The sequence below is a fragment of the Theropithecus gelada genome, chromosome 8 (genome assembly GCF_003255815.1).
Source record: "Theropithecus gelada isolate Dixy chromosome 8, Tgel_1.0, whole genome shotgun sequence".
Lineage (NCBI taxonomy): Eukaryota > Metazoa > Chordata > Mammalia > Primates > Cercopithecidae > Theropithecus > Theropithecus gelada.
The window spans coordinates 111,556,449-111,573,301 of record NC_037676.1 but is presented as its reverse complement, the minus strand read 5'-3'; the positions used below and the strand labels follow the sequence as shown (position 1 = coordinate 111,573,301).

The window sequence follows — 16,853 nt, the reverse complement described above, 5'->3', positions numbered from 1 at the left end:
TTTTCCTTTTTTTTTTTTTTTTTTTTGTCAGATAGGGTCTTGCTCTGTCATGTAAGCTCAATCATGTCTCACTGCAGCCTCACACTCCTGGGCTCAAGTGATCCTCTCGCCTCAGCCTCCCAAGTAGCTGGGACTAAAGGTGCATGCCACCAAGCCTGTCTAATTTATTTATTTATTTTTATTTTTTAGAGACAGGGTCTCATGATGTTGCCCAGGCTAGTCTCAAACTCTTGGGCTCAAGGAATTCTTGCATTTTGTCCTCCCCAAATGCTGAGGTTGCAGGCATGAGCCACTGCACCTGGCAGATAGTTATTTTTATAATGAAAAAAAAATGCTATTTAAAAACTGCAGGTATTATACTAATTTTACATACTGAAAAATAAACACATTGTTTACCATGAAACCAAAAGTTATTTCAGATGTCATATAACAGACCTGGCGTTCCAGATAAAGGTGTGATGCTTCTTATTGTTGGGGTCCTAAAACTTTTTGCCTATAAAAAGAATAATGTCAATATGCAAACTTATCTCTGTTTTGTTTCTAGTTTTGTGAAATAATTTCTTACATTATTAAATTTCAACAATATTCTTAATGTAACTGTCTTATAGCAAAGAAGATAAAAATAAGATGAACCTAAGAGTTAATTTAGAGGATAGGAGCACCATGGTTTTGCTTCTTAATAGCTATGGGGCTGAAAGAGAAGGGAGGGAGAAACCAAGAATGCTAACAGGTTTCTAGCTTGAGATAGTGAGAAATAATCAGAGAAAAAGTAGATTTAAGGAGGAATACAAAACTGCAGTTTGAGATATGCTGAATTTAGGTTGCTTTAAAGCCATTTAGGTGTGACATACCAGAAAACAAACCACAGTTCCACGTCTGGGGATAGAGAAGAAAGCCAGAGATATCTGGGAATCATCTTTGGCAATGTATTTTGGAATCAGAGAAGCTTCTTGAAGACAGATGTCATTATTGTTTTCTTCAGTATTTCATCTTATATTAGAACATTGTAGTACTCAGTAATTGACAACTTAAAACTAATATAATTTATTAAAAATATATGGGATAATGCTTAGAAGAGAATGTATTACTGCTACTACTTCTATTTAGGGCAGTTAAATTTTGAGAGGCTCTTACACCGCATGCAGGTACATTTTATCTCATTACATTAGAAATTATGTAGAAAGGAAAGGTAGTTACTTCGATGAAAATAGGAAATGGGAGAATCACACTAAGAGTAGAAGTAGAGATAAAGGGGAAAATATGAACAAGAAAACATGTTGGATGTATGAAAGTTTAATTTAATAATAAAAGTAAAAGAGGGGAAATAAATCAGAAATAGCAGACATTGAATTACTATGAAAGACAATTTAAATTGAGAGAAATTATCCTTTGTTACATGCTAACGTATTTTTAAATGTGGAAATAGATAATCTGTAAAACTATAAAGTAAAAATTCAGCTTTGCAAGAAGGAAAGCAAGATCAACTATATAAATTGAAGAGAAGATTCCTACATACGTTGAAGGTACATGCCCAGCTGTTGATGTGACCTTTGCAGGTGTTATTTTCTGTAACAGGAACCCCGTCCACACTGACTCTAACAGCGTAGGAATCTTCTGGCATTGCTCTATAAGGAAAATGAAGAATATATGAGACATGCAATACCTCTCTTATTTAGTGTACAGTATTAATGAAAAATACTGCCCCAGACTGCGTGCCATTTTTGACAGAAAGCGTCCAACATCATAACTGATATCTAGTAAAGTTCCATTCTATATTATGGAAAAATTATCTCCATCTTGAACTCTTCATTGCAAACTCTAACCTCATGAACTTCAGGCAAATGCCTATTCTGACTATGCACGTTGGTGGTATTATAAAGGACAACAAATGTAATAACAACAAATTCAATAATAAACATTTAAAATAGTAACATATCACCTTGGTATAATCAGTTATTCCATGCTTTGCTTCTTAAAAAGTACTAGTTAATCAAGCTTCCCCTAAGTAAGCTTTTCCTGGTGAAGAACAGTCATCAAACCTAACATAAACGAAATCCTCTAGAATATGTGCTATCTGTTTCTAAGGTCAATATTGAAAGTTGCAATTTTAAGTGATTTTTCCTAAGTTGCTAATAACATACATTAATTTGGGCTGATAGTAAAGAACTTGAAAATGTCAGTTGAAATGTCACAATACAAAATGATTATCTTTAATCTTAATGACTATGTGAATATTTTGAACAAAATTAATCAAATGCAACAGAAAAAGCATAATTTTGGTATTTTAAGGCACATCACTACAATTAAATAGTAGTCATTTATCTGCTAAAAAAGCTTGACAACAAGGTAGTAGCGCTAATAACATGGGAAAAGATATAGAATATGTTTTTATCATGCCAATTATAATTGAATATAATAAAGGCATAAAATAGTCTAAACATCACAAAATGAAAAATAATCTATCATCAGAAAAATATGACTTATAATAGCCAGGGTAATAAAACTATTATAATACTAACATTCATAACTATAACTTCTGATATGATGAAAACGATTTTATTAAAGATACTTTAAAACAGACCTAGTATAGCATATAATTTGAGTTGAATGACTTGCGTCTTTTTCTACATCACAAGTAATTGACTGGAAAGAAGAAACTAATTGCACACTGTTTCCCAACTCAGCATTATCAACTCCATAGTTAAACTGGTTTGCTTGAGAAAAACCTGGAAAAGTAAGAAGATTTAATTATTATTAATGGTATTCTATCTTCAGAGACCTAACAGTTGTCACCTGATATCAAATCATACAGTAAATGATTTCATAAACAGTACTGAAGTAAGCAGTGAACCTATTTCATATTTATCCTTATGATTGTAATCTTCTTTCGAAGCACAAAATTTAGCCTTTATTTCATTTACCCATAAACGTATTGCTGGAGGATAGATAGAGTCATCTCTTAGCATTGATGGGGATTTGTTCCAGCATCCCCTTGGATAACAAAATTCACAAATGTTGAAGTGCTGTAGTCAGCTCTGCAGGACAAGCATCCAGATTCCACATCTGGTGAATACTGTACTTCCCATTCACAGTTGGTTCAATTTGTGGATGACAGGCCCGAGGTTACAGAGAGCCTACTGTGAGCCTACATAGCACCAGATTCTATATCTGGGGGTGATAAGTACCATGAAAAGGGCAGGCTAAAAGGACTAAAAAGAGTAGAGGAGGAGAACACTATTTTATAAAGGATGAGGTCTTTGTTTTAAGTTTCTACAGAGCAAAATCTGAGGTGAGGGTTTGCCAGCACATAATTTATTTGGGCAATGAGCTATTAGGTATAAGAGAGAGCAAAATGTGAGGAAAGAAAAGCTGGGCACTGCTGAGGACAACTGGGGCTCAATATTGCTGGGAATTTCTAAGGAACATATGGCATGTTTTTCCAAATCAAAAAATCGATGGCAAGAAGCATTTCTTCATCAAATCTGGTCCCCATTGGTAGAGGCTTCTCCCCGGGGGAAATAACTTTTTTTGCACTTCCACACTGCACATAGGTATATGTATATGAGTTCCAAAGTCTGGAGTTACTGCATTAGGCAAGTCCTTGAATAACTGACAAAGACATGGTGTTAGAACTCAGACAAGAAGCATAAGTTGAGTCAAAGTACATAAGGAACTATTTGCCACAGCTCTAACTAGAATTAGAGTTAAGAAAGAGAGGATGTAAAGCTGAGTATAAAAGGCATCTGATACAGTCTATCCACTATATCACACATAGCTACTCATGGCCTACATATTAAGCACAATCCATCACCAAGTCTTTGAGATGGTAGCCAGCTGAGATCTCTACTAAGATTTAATACAAGAGTGTTAGAGGTAGTCAGCTGAGATCTCTGCTAAGATTTAATACAAGAGTGTTAGAGGTAGTCAGCTGAGATCTCTGCTAAGATTTAATACAAGAGTGTTAGAAGTAGCCAGCTGAGATCTCTGCTAAGATTTAATACAAGAGGGACAAGCTTGTATTAAGGTTAGAGGGACAAGCTACAGGCTATACTACTATATAACTACTCCTAAAACTATAATTAATTTTCACCATGTCTCCTTGCTATCAGCCATTGTAGATTTCCCTCACCTACAGCCAGCACTGTAGCTAATTGGGTGACACTAATGTTCATCCTGGAGAAATAGGAGCCCCTAGTTGCCTTGCCCTTGTAAGGTGGTGGTTGCTGCAATTGGCTGTTCTCAGTAATCACTGGACATGAAGCCAAGAAATATCCCTATGAATACCCTGAATTCCAGACCTACTCCTCCTTAACTACATTAAGTTAAAGCAACTTCTTTATGATAATTAGAACTGATTAGCTCTGGTCATATACCAAATAGGTTTGATGAATTCAAACTGAGTAGGCAATGGTGGTAGTTTCAGTTCAGTGGAATCCATATTGTGACCCATGATGGGAGCATTCTCTACCTGGAAACTAAGACCACAAATCCAGCAGAATGTAAAACTGCAAAGGCAGAAGGCACAAATTCAATTTCTGGATAACAGGGAGTGACGGTGAAAGGAAGCAGCCCTTTATTTCCAGCTCTGTGCATCTGTCTATTATAAAACAACAGCATATGTCTATCACTGGTTCAATGCATGTTGTGGAGGATACCATCCCACCCCACAGGATGTTTTTCCCCAAGTTGGCATCTTGGCCATAGCTTTAACAGGCTGTCCCATCATTCTACTAAGCCAGATTTCATGGTCATGTGCCCAGTATCACAAAATTTTCACTATAAAATACATTTCTTGTTCTGAGGCAATATTTTATAGAATTCTATGGCAGTATATCAGGTTCTGTAAGCTCTCAGAAGATGGTGCTGACAGAGAACTGTGGAAAGAGGAAGCAAAGCCCACAACTGGAGTGTCAGTTCCAGTTACAATCAATCTCTGCTCTTTCCATGGGAGAAGGGAAGTGCTGTAATCAACTTGTCACTGAGAAGCTGGGTGGACTTTTTGAGGAGTGGTACCCTATTGAGAGCTCAGTGTTGGTCTCTGCTGCTGGCAGTTCAGTTATTCAGCAATAGCAGTAGGTTGTTTAGCCTGGGTGAAAGGGAGTCCATGCTCTTGGTCCATGCAAGGCCTACACCCCATGATCATTCTTCATGGGCCCACTGCACTAGCACTGCGGTGGCCATGGAGAGAAGCTCCTGGATGAATCATCCAATCCATCTGTTTATTCCATCTCCTCTGTGGGGGATGTTTTCTTGTGGGAGTTAACTTGAGATACATAGATCTGCATGCTTTATGCTCACTATTATGAGTCCCTTCATATGCCTCTTTCTAAGACATTCTAATTTCTGATCTTCCAATCCTGTTACCTTCAGTTCCTAACCAACTAGTGAAGTCCTCTTCGACTGCCCAGGAGCCCATGCACATTCTTACCGTAAATCACTTTTCCTGCCTACAAACTTACCAACTGTGTCTACTGATCATGGCTCTGCCTATCAGGGAGGCTGACGGTGAAAAGTGACTTAAGAGCCTTAGGGCCACTTTGCAGCATTAATGACTGAAGTCAGAGGTGATACTATGAAGATGTGAAGTGGAACACAGGATGTATGTATTATAGACAGTCATGGAAGTTTTTCAGAGGGAGCAAGTCATGAGGCTATCTATGGGAAGTGCATTTTTGGTAGAAGGAACAGGATGTGCCAAGGCCCTGTGGTGGGACCATGTATGTGGATTCAGATAATAGCAAGTGTGGTTGAAGAACTATGAGTGAAGAGAAATGATAGGAGAGGAGACCAGAAATGAAGGTGCTTAGGCTATTTTTAAGTGTGCGGAGTACTTGTAGGCTTTGAAACAGAGGAGTGACATCATGTGACTTACAGTGTCTAAGATTCACTAGCTCCTGTTCTGAGAATAGAATAGGGGCAGCAGTGAAGATGGTGTCTCAGTGAACAATGGGATAAATAATGGGATAAATGGCATGAGTTCAAGAGAAGATCAGAAGACAGCAAAGTGAAAAGGACAAATATTGCTAACATTTTTCGGAGTTTAATTACAAACAGGGGCAGATAAATGAGTTGGTAGCTGGAGAGGGGTGTGGAGCAAGGGGAAGGCTGATGATTTTTCTTTTACTTTTTTCAGGTGGGCAGAATAACAGTATATTTGCAGGCTGATAGGATATCTAACAGAAAGAGACAAAAGGATAATGTGAAATAGAGACAAAAATTACTTTAATCTTTCTATAAATATATGAAAATTCAAAACTACATTTGGAAGCAATTAAATATAGATTAAGCTTTGTATGCCACTTAAGAATATTTTATATTTTTGAAACAATATTCACTTTTGGAATAAACCCAAGAAATAAAACCTATGAATGACTTTAGTGTTCTATTAATTAAATCCTATAATTAAATGTTCTCCTAATAAAAGTGTTAAAAAGGTACTTATACTGTTCTAGTTCACAAAGTAAATTACACACATCTATGGAATTTTATATATTATACTGCTTTGGAATAAAGTTAAATGAGGAAATAAACAGTTTTTGCCCAGATTACTTCACTATCTAAAATTCCTAAATTCTGAATTCTAACAGTATGTAAATTTTTAAATATTATTTTTCCCTATCACAGGTTCTTAACAGTAAAACTCTACTTTAGGCAAATTAAGCAGTAGTATTATATTTGAAACTATGAAAATTTTTCTTTTGCACTAGCAAATTTGTATCCATGTCATTGTAAATTTATGAGCTATTTAAATTTCAGAATGTAATTATCTACAGACCATATCATCCCATAATACAATAATAAACTTATCATCAGTAAACAAAAAAATGGTAAACCCAGAGATGTAGATTTAACTCTTTAAATGTCGTGTATAATACTATTTATAATATGACAAACAGCACTATAATATATTCCATTTATAATACTAATGTTATAAAAAGATAAATATTTGTTAGCTTACAGTGTTAGCAGTTTTCAAAATGTTTCAACAAAACAATCATTACTACAATATGTGCTCATCTTCAACAACCTTTAATAGTTGAAGTGGCAGAATTGGGGTTGCCAGAAGATATCTGTGGTACAACTGCTTTTTAAATTATTGGGCATTTTCAGTGTTCCCCAAAGGTCTGCTAGACAACATGAATACTTCTGGTTTCTTGTAGGCCTGGAAGCAGGACTTCATTGTGCCTGATGTTCATCAGATACCAAAGCCTCTCACCGCCAGTTCTGGTAAAGCTACGTAGCAGGAGCCCATGATGTTTAATTGAAAGGGCCCAGGCTTTGGACCTTGACCTTCTGGCCTGGAATCCCAGCTCTAACACTCCCTTGCCATTATGACTTTGGACAAGATATAACCCCTCTTAGCCTAGTCTCCTCATCAGAAAAGTGGCCATAATCTATCTTAATGGATTGTTAGGAATAATAAAGGATCATTTATAGACAATGTTTAACATGGTACCTGGCTTAATAAGATATCTGCTAAGATCTCAATAGATACATGCTCCTATTATTTATCACCAAAATCCTGAGATTTAGGTTAATCATTAATATCCCTTTTTAAATATAACACAGAGGCCGGGTGTGGTGGCTCATGCCTGTAATCCCAGCACTTTGGGAAGCCAAGGTGAGCAGATCACCTGAAGTCAGGAATTTGAGACCAGCCTGGCCAACACAGTGAAACCCTGTCTCTACTAAAAATATAAAAATTAGCCAGATGCAGTGGTGCCCGCCTGTAATTCCAGCTACTCGGGAGGCTGAAGCAGGAGAATCACTTGAACTTGGGAGGCAGAGTTTGCAGTGAGCCAAGATCACGCCATTGCACTCCAGCCTGGGTGACAGAGCGAGACTCCGTCTCAAAAAAATAAAAAAATAAAAAAATAAAATAACACAGAATCAGTAAGTGGGTAGCCGGGATTCAAACCCAGGCTGTAGACTTCCTCCAGCCCTTATGTTCTTAGCTCCTAGGCTGTTCGTTCTTTGATATGTTGGAAAAGTAAGCAGAAACTCAATAAAGGGTAGAGAGTCTAATAAATATCATTTTATTCCTCTAAGCTTAACCAAATAACTCATCCAGCATAAGCTGAAGTACAATATAAATACCAAAGTCACATGTGAGAGACATTTGCATTGGCTTTGCAATTTCGAATCTAGAAAGGTAGTTATTACTAAAATGGAACTGTGAAAAGACATGAAAACACTGCAAAGCAAGTTACATGTAAACCCACTCTTAGCTTTTGGCAACTTTTCTCATCTTTGGTGTTCGCATTCAGTTTGGAACACACAGAACAGCTCCTGGCAACCAACTAAAGAATGGAAAGTTTTACTTGTGGTGTATATATATATTCCTATCAGGTACGTGTCACATCAATGATAAGTAACGTGTATCTGTTCTTTAGCATTCTCAAGACAACTACCATTCTGAAAAATAATGCCAACAAAAGATGATATCATTTTCAGCTTAGCAGTTACTATAGTGTTAAATATATACAGCATATGTGAAGAAGTCCTAGGAGTAAAATCTATGGGAAAACAATGAACCAAATCAACAATAATTCATAAATACTGTTATTAATATTGCTTTAAAAAGTATATAAATATTTCTGACTTTTAAACTAATTCCAAAGAGTTAAAAAGAAATACAAAGTAGTCCTCTTTTTTAAAATTTTAACTTAAAAGTATAATTCTAGGCCAGGTGTGGTGGCTCACACCTGTAATCCCAGTAGTTTGGGAGGCCGAGGCCAGTGTATCACCTGAAGTCAGGAGTTTGAGACCAACCTGGCCAACATGGTGAAACCCCATCTCTACTATACAAAAAATTAGCCAGGAGTGGTGGCAGGTGCCTGTAACCCCTGCTACTTGGGAGGCTGAGACAGGAGAATTGCTTGAACCCAGGAGGCGGAGGTTGCAGTAAGTTGAAATTGTGCCATCGCACTCCAGCCTGGGCAACAAGAGCAAAACTCCACCTCAAAAAAAAAAAAAAAAATTATAATTCTAAACAAATGACTGAGGATAAAAACACCACCTCTGGAAGTACTCCAAGTCACAAAGATTACAGGAAAGGCTGAGTGTACTCTGGAAATGGAAAAGGATGAGGCTTCGGATGGAAATTCCTGACGTGTTGATGTATTTTTTTTAATTTTTCAGAAAAACTGGAGACAGGAATTGCCAGGCACGCAAACCTGGGTCTCCTGATAGCAGCAATCCAAAAGGAACGCCTGGGCTGCTATCGCAGAAAATGGCAGTGTTATGAAAGCCAGCACTTGTCATGAAGAATGCAGGCTGTTTTGTTTTCTCTAGTTAAAAAACGTAGTGTTGAAAATGTATTAACCTACTTAAAAGTTGTAGCATTCAAAACAATGAGAAAGAAAGATACAGTGTGATAGATGGAAGACAACTCCTGAAGAATTAAACCAGACCTATAACATAAATGCAAATAATAATACAAACAAAAATAGCTCTAATGTATAGAGTTTATAATATATACTGGGTACCTTAGATGTATCATCCTTTTCAATATTCGAAACAGTCCGAAGAGGTAGGAATTAATAGTCCCTTTTACTGATGAGTAAGCTGACGCTTAGCTAAGTAACTTGCCCCAGTCACATGACATGAAATGGCAAAGGTGAATTGAAAGCCAGTCCTACTGAACCAAAGTCCATATGCTTTCTGTAACATTATTAAAAGTATGTAATTCAACACTTCAACAAAAATGTGTGTGCCAGAAATTATAAGGGAAATAGCTAGAAAAAGGAGCCAAAAGTAAAATGTTATTCCTCCCCTCTTACTGATTTTTTAAAATAAAAATAAACATGATAAATATCAAAGAAGACAATTGAGAAATACAAAGTATGACTATAAAGTAACAAAGCCAATATAATTACAAACACTCCAGAACTTATCAAAATTATAAGGCTCTTAATCAAATTAGTCATCTCAGAAGAAGGTATAGTAATTTCTAGAATCGTGCCATTGTTCAAAACACTTTGCCTTGGGCATCATAAGAGTAAAATTATGTATCTATATCTCCTGAAGCATAGTCTTGTGGGGTTTTGTTTTTAAAGCAGGGTTTCGCTCCATCACCCAGGCTGTAGTGCAGTGGTACAATCATAGCTCATTGCAGCCTTAAATTCCTGGCCTCAAGGAATCCTCTCGCCTTAGCCTCCCAAGTAGCTAACAGGCATGCAGGCCATCATGCTGGACTAATGTTTTAAATGTTTCGTTTGTAGAGACAGGGTCTTGCTACATTCCCCAGGCTGGTTGCCCAGGCTAGTCTCAAATTCCTGGCCTTAAGTGATCCTCCTGCCTTAGCTTCCCAAAGCACTGGGATTACAGGCACGGACCAATGTGCCCAACACAACCACGGCCTTTTAAACAAAGTAATGCTGTGGCAAATGTTTACAAGTCAATACCATACTATGTTTGGAAATAGCCAAAAGTCATTTGGATACACAAAAATGTTAACAGTAGATCTTTCTACTGGGTAGAATTTCAGAGAACTCACTTTCTAAGTCAAGTATTTCTATAATATTTTACTGTTTTATAATGACTTTTACAAAAATAAAACATTTTAAAAAGTAGTATGAAGCCAGTAGTTAGATAGTCATCTAGAATTTACAATTCCATTTAGAATTTGTTCTTGTGTAATTGATAAATTAGCACTGCATGCGATTCTAAAAATAGAGAATCTATCAGACACAACCCTGGTGATTTTCATGAATATAGTCCCTCCAAATAAACTTTAAGTTCATTTATGTAGCTATAAAAGCTCTGGTGCATTTTGCAAATTCATTATCATTTTGTAGATATCATTCTGTATATATTATGGGGACCCAAAAGCCTATATTAAATAGCATCTATTAATTTATTTTAAACCACTTTATTGAGCTATGATTGATATATAAAAGCTATATATGTTTAATGTATACAACTTTCTGAGTTTGGATGTAAGTACATACCCATAAAACCATAACCACGCTGGGTGCAGTGGCTCACGCCTGTAATCCCAGCACTTTGGGAGGCTGAGGTGGGTGGATCACGAAGTCAGGAGTTTGAGACCAGCCTGACCAACATAGTGAAACCCCATCTCTACTAAAAATACAAAAAATTAGCCGGATGTGGTGGCAGGCACCTGTAATTCGAGGCTGAGGCAGGAGAATTGCTTGAACTCAGGAGGCGGAGGTTGTGGTGAGCCAAGATCGTGCCACTGTACTCCAGCCTGGGTGACAAGAGTGAAACTCCATCTCAAAAAAAAAAAAAAAAAAAAAAAAGTCACAACCACAGGCAAGGTCGTAAACAGACCGCTTGCCTCCAAAAGTTTCCTTCTGCCCTATGGGCGGTGGCTCAAGCCTGTTATCCCAGCACTTTGGGAGGCCGAGACGGGTGGATCACAAGGTCAGGAGATCGAGACCATCCTGGCTAACACGGTGAAACCCCGTCTCTACTAAAAAATACAAAAAAACTAGCCGGGCGTAGTGGCGGGTGCCTGTAGTCCCAGCTACTTGGGAGGCTGAGGCAGGAGAATGGCATGAACCCGGGAGGCGGAGCTTGCAGTGAGCTGAGATCCGGCCATTGCACTCCAGCCTGGGCGGCAGAGCGAGACTCCGTCTCAAAAAAAATAAAAATAAAAAATAAAAAAAATAAAAAAAATAAAAAATGTTTTTTGATAAGAATATGCTACAAGATTTCCCCTCCTAGCAAACATTTAAGTATACAATGCAGTATTGTTAACTATATGCTCTCTAGGATTTATTCATTTTGCATAACTGAAATTTTGTACCCTTTGACCAATACCCCTCCTCCACTTCCTCTTCTCCCAGTTCCCAATGACCACTATTCTATTCTTTGCCTCTATAAGGCAGTATTCAGACTGAGCCTCTGAGAAAGAAATATGAGAACACATTTTTAGTCATCTATAATATGTAGTTAAGGCAGGGGACTGTAAGACAAATCAGGAGGTGTAAGTATCTGCAATACCAAACACATTCAGAAACTGGTACTGATGAGAAAAGCAGAAATTTACCAAATGACACTCTGGGCTTTACAATTAAGAGTCCTCAGCCTAGTTGCCTCAGAACGTCCACACAAGACAAAAGATTACATTTTATCTAGATTTAAAAGGATACCTTTCTAAAGAATAGAATGTTTTGGGTTTTTTTTTATGTCAGACTAGGGATGATCTGGGTCTATGGGCTTAAATTCAAGCCATAGTTCCTAGATCAGAAAATGTTCAGGTCTGGAAACAGAAGAAAATGGCTGGGTGTTTTCTTTTTTTTTCTTCTTCTTCTTTGAGATGGAGTCTCACTCTCTCACCAGGCTGGAGTGCGATCTCAGCTCACTGCAACCTCTGCCTCCTGGGTTTAAGCGATTCTCCTGCCTCAGCCTCCTGGGTAGCTGCAACTACAGGCGTGCACCACCACGTCCAGCTAATTTTTGTATTTTTAGTAGAGACTGGGTTTCACCATGTTGGCCACAATGGTCTCGGTCTCCTGACCTCGTGATCCGCCCACCTCCGCCTCCGAAAGTGCTGCAATTACAGGTGTGAGCCACCGCTCCCAGCCCTTCTTCTTTCTTAATGTGAGCATTTCTCTCGTGGCATTTGAATTTCTGTTTAAAACCCAATAACTTTCAAGCATACCATCTTATCAGCAATTTACAATATAAGAAACATATAGTTAAAACCATCTTTAAAATAATCTTTAACAATTACATTGTTCATGGGTCTTAACTCTAAAAAGTAACATTTTAATCCAAAATATATTGTTTATAATGTGGAAGCATAAACCATTTTAAGCATGTCATTGAGAGACTGAATTCTGCAGAAATCAGAAACATTAAAAGACATTACATTATATGACAAAATAATTAAATATCTTCATTAACTATAAAAACTTTTCATTTCTTGAAGACCAAATAATAGATTTTGCTAATATTTTTAAATGTTTCTTATTGTTAAAAAATTCCTAAGCATCTGAATACTGGTATCATTTATATTGCAAAGGTCTTATGGCTGAAAGAAACACATATTTCTATTTAACCCTTGGAAAAGCTGTGCATTAAATATATTTACTGATTGCCTTCTATGTTTCATCCTAAGACCAGGCAAGAAGAAGGGGAACCACATATGGTACTCAAACCTTTATGAAGCCTGAGGTTAGGTGGCAGGAGAAGGAATCTAAAGTTTTGTTTTCTATTGCCTTTCCTCTTTCATTAACATACTATTTCTCTATTATGCTCTCTTATCAATATTCTACCCAACACCCACAAATGTTTTATTTAATCTTAAAATAAATTAAATGTCATTAGACCCATGAAGAATAAAAAATAATTGCTGACTTGGGTTAATTGCATTCCTTTTAGTTCAGTCATTAATCCAGATCCTGATGTTAAGCAAGCCAGTATAATAAGAATTCAGATGATCAAGTTGATAAAGACTCTTGTGGATTTCACTAGCTATCAAAGAGGATAGAATTTTACCACTCTGGCCAAGTGAAGAAACAACTCCAGTGGTGTTTGTTTGTTTGTTTAACCATAAAACTGTAAATATGAAATAGTCTTGAAAATACCTCAACCTTGGCAAAAAAAAAAAAAGCAACCATACCTTCTCCTCTTATAGTCAGCCTTGTTGCTCCATTTATGCTGCCATATTTAGGTATTATTTCTGTGACTTTGGGGATTATTTGAGAGCCATCTGAAAAATATTAAAATATAGTAGAGGTAAAATCACCAAGTTCTTCATTTCAATTATCAACATTTGTAACACATACCACAAGGTTGCAAGGAAAACATCGTGAAGTTTACAGGACTGAAAGTAAAATTCACCCAGGTTTTATTTTTGGCTCTGCCAATGACTTGACAGAGTCATTAACTTAGTTAACACCCACTGGCTTTGTGCAAAGCACTATCTTAGGTGCTACCAAGAGCAAAACTAACACGTGATCATTTTCATCACTTACCTATCATATTATAAAACACATATTAAATCCTTAATTTCATGTAGTGTTCTGCTAACTGCAGATCTATAACTATGCTTAACAGCTCACGTAACAGCAGACACCAAGAAGATATAGGTCATTATAAGAGCACAGAAGAAATGTAATGCTAGGTAGGTTGAAAGACTAGACCAGGTACAAAGAGAAATGTTGGTTTTGAGAAGAAATTGTTTTCCGTGAGGGAGTGTGGCTTCAGGAAAGATAATTTCTGGGATCCTTCTAGTCTCCTGATGATAGTGAGTTCTTAATATAAAGGTCACTAATTCATTCAACAAACTGTGTTAGCTTCCTAGAAATACGGAAATGTGTAACAGTCCTAACTTTCCAAGGGCTTAGGTTAGACAGTACCAACAGACAGAGGAGAGCATAGAGGCTATGGGTGACTCAAGGAGCATTTCACCCACACTGCTTGTGTTGCACTGGCTTCTACAAAGAAGACATGCCCCTTCCACATTTTTGAGGGCAAATATGAATTAGACTGGGCCCATCGTCAGAAAGATAAAGATAGTTCTAGATAGAGGGAACTGCCTGGGCAAACAGGGTTATGTGAGCTGCTTCTTTGGAGTACTGCAAATAATTCTTTAAAACAACTCAAAGCTACATAGTGGATAGAGGTGTTTATTTTCTGCTTACACTGTACAGATCTAGTAATTACTGGAATCCCAAAATAAATGTTCACAGTAGGTAGAAAAATTTAAGTGATGATACAAAGAAAGGCCACAGAAATTATTAATTTCTCGAAATGGATGTATACAAAAAGGCCAAGGGAATTATGATTGGCTTGTTCGGTTCTGTCTTAAAAAGATTTAGAGTGGACTTCACCTATAGTAGCAAAAGCTCTCCAACATAAAGGAGCCCAGTTCCAAGGCCCCAGACCCAGTGCCTCTGTACTTTGGGTCTGTTTTTGCCAAGAGCTCCAAGGTGTTCTTGCTCCCACACATTCATATCTCAGGGCAGCCCACAGCCAAGAGTAGGAAACTCCAGCGGGGCAGCTGGATCCTATCTCCAGACAGTGCTGCTACTCGCCTATCTCAGGTTCATCCTCCTGTTATCTCCACAGACAACTCCAATTTCTTATCTTATCAGTCTCTTCCCAGAGCTCTTCTGGGTATTACTTTGAAGACACGGGGCAGCTGCCCCTAGAAATGACTGACACCTGCCACGAAGGCCCATCCCCGTCCTACTGGGGGTTGTTGCCCTTTCTTTTGTGAGAAAAGAGATCCAAGAAGAATGGAGAAAAAGGGACTCAGGGTGCCTCTTCCCAGTCCCCACTCCCCCGCCAAATTTCAGTCTCCTTTCACGTGTGTCACTTTAGGGGTGCAGGTGAGACATTTCATCATTCTAGTAGCAGCATTGGTGAGTTAAAGGCAATCTCTCGCAATCTCTTTCTCTGTGTCCTTGTCTCTGTCTCTCTGCGTGTGTCTGTGTTTGCTAGGCCTGCCATCCAGCTCCCCTGGTCCCCAGGATCGTCATGCAACCGCACGCACAGCCTCAGCCGGGTGCCAGGTGGTCCCGCCTCTCCCAGGACCCCGGGAGCACGGGTAGTGTCTACGCGGGCTTCTCCTGCTTGCCTCCCTAGCTTGCCCAAAGGGTTACCTGTGCTGGGATCCGCGGCACACAGGAGCAGTCCCCAGAGGCCCCAAATCCCCAGGAGCCACAGGTGTCCCATTGAAAAGCCAGTTCCGCGGAGCTGGTACCCTCCACTCGCAGCTGGCGCTAGTGCTGGAGCTCGACTCTGGGGACTGCGACTCGCTGGCGCGTCCGCTTTGCCCCGGGAGCGCTGGGGAACTGGGCCGCCCTCCCATGGCCCGCCCCGCCCCTGCTGTCGGGCTGCGCCTCTGGGATTGACGCGCGCGCGGACACACACACACACACACACACACACACACACACACACACACACCCTAGAACCTTCGCGGGAGAACCAGTCCGGCCTGGAGCCAGTCCATGATAATCAAACCTCCACACTCATACCCGGTTGCTGCCTTCCCAAGGCTGTTCCCATAGGTGGAAGGGCCTTACTCCTTTTTGGCGAAAGGAATCAATGGTCCTTGAGGTCTCCCTAGATCTCCTCTATTTTCTTTTTGGTTTCTTCTTTTTTCTTTCTTTTCCTGCATACTTTCATCTGCCTGTCTGCCTTGGTCATTAATCCTCCCCAGATGGGCCTATAAATCTACCTAATACACAAACCCCACGCGTTTTTACCCCTTCACATTCATATGAGATTGTGCTATCTCTTTAATTGACAGTCATAATAGTTGTTGATTTCTCAGCCTATCCCAAACACAGCGCCTAGTGCTTCATAGACAGTAGTTCCAATAGTTACCATCATGCCCATTTTTCTAAGCAGTAGACTGAGGCACAGAAATGTTAGGCGACTTGCCCAGGGACATACAGCTAAGTGCAGAGTGAGGACTCAAGCAGAGAGACTCCAGAGCCAGTTCTCTTATCCCCTCCACTGCCCTCAGTTCTGTAGACTGAGGGCCAGGGCTTACTGTTGGCTTGGAGGGAGGTCCAGCACTGCTGACCTGTTTCTGGAATGCCAGATAGCAGACGAATGAAACGCAGGTGTCTCTGACCTCCCTGGAGAAGGCAGTTTATTATTCCCCACTGAATGCTCCCTGGGGGCTCATTCCAAATCCTCTCACTGTTGTTAATATCCTAACCTCAGGATCTCTTGATTGCCCACCTCTCCCTACTCTTTAAAAGGTGAGAAGGGGCTGGACACAGTGGCTCACACCTGTAATTCCACCACTTTGGGAGGCCGAGGTGGGAGGATCACTTGAGGTCAAGAGTTCGAGACCAGACTGGCTGACATGGTGAAACCCTATCTCTACTAAAAATACAAAAATTAGCCAGATGGTGTGG

The 16,853-nt window shown here is 39.0% G+C and overlaps 1 protein-coding gene across 1 annotated transcript in view; it reads right to left on the bottom strand.

Moving 5' to 3' along the window:
* The window catches only part of PKHD1L1 (PKHD1 like 1), a 157,754-nt gene extending 142,031 nt beyond the window's left edge, over window positions 1-15,723 (bottom strand). Inside the window, exons 1-5 of the mRNA XM_025394337.1 lie at window positions 15,582-15,723; window positions 13,595-13,684; window positions 2,582-2,726; window positions 1,517-1,625; window positions 436-493 (exon numbers count right to left, since the gene is read on the bottom strand). Of these exons, the coding sequence (XP_025250122.1) occupies window positions 436-493; window positions 1,517-1,625; window positions 2,582-2,726; window positions 13,595-13,684; window positions 15,582-15,654 (475 nt within the window). The 5' untranslated portion in view covers window positions 15,655-15,723. The remainder of the gene's footprint in view (window positions 1-435; window positions 494-1,516; window positions 1,626-2,581; window positions 2,727-13,594; window positions 13,685-15,581) is intronic.
* Window positions 15,724-16,853: the final 1,130 nt, after the last annotated feature.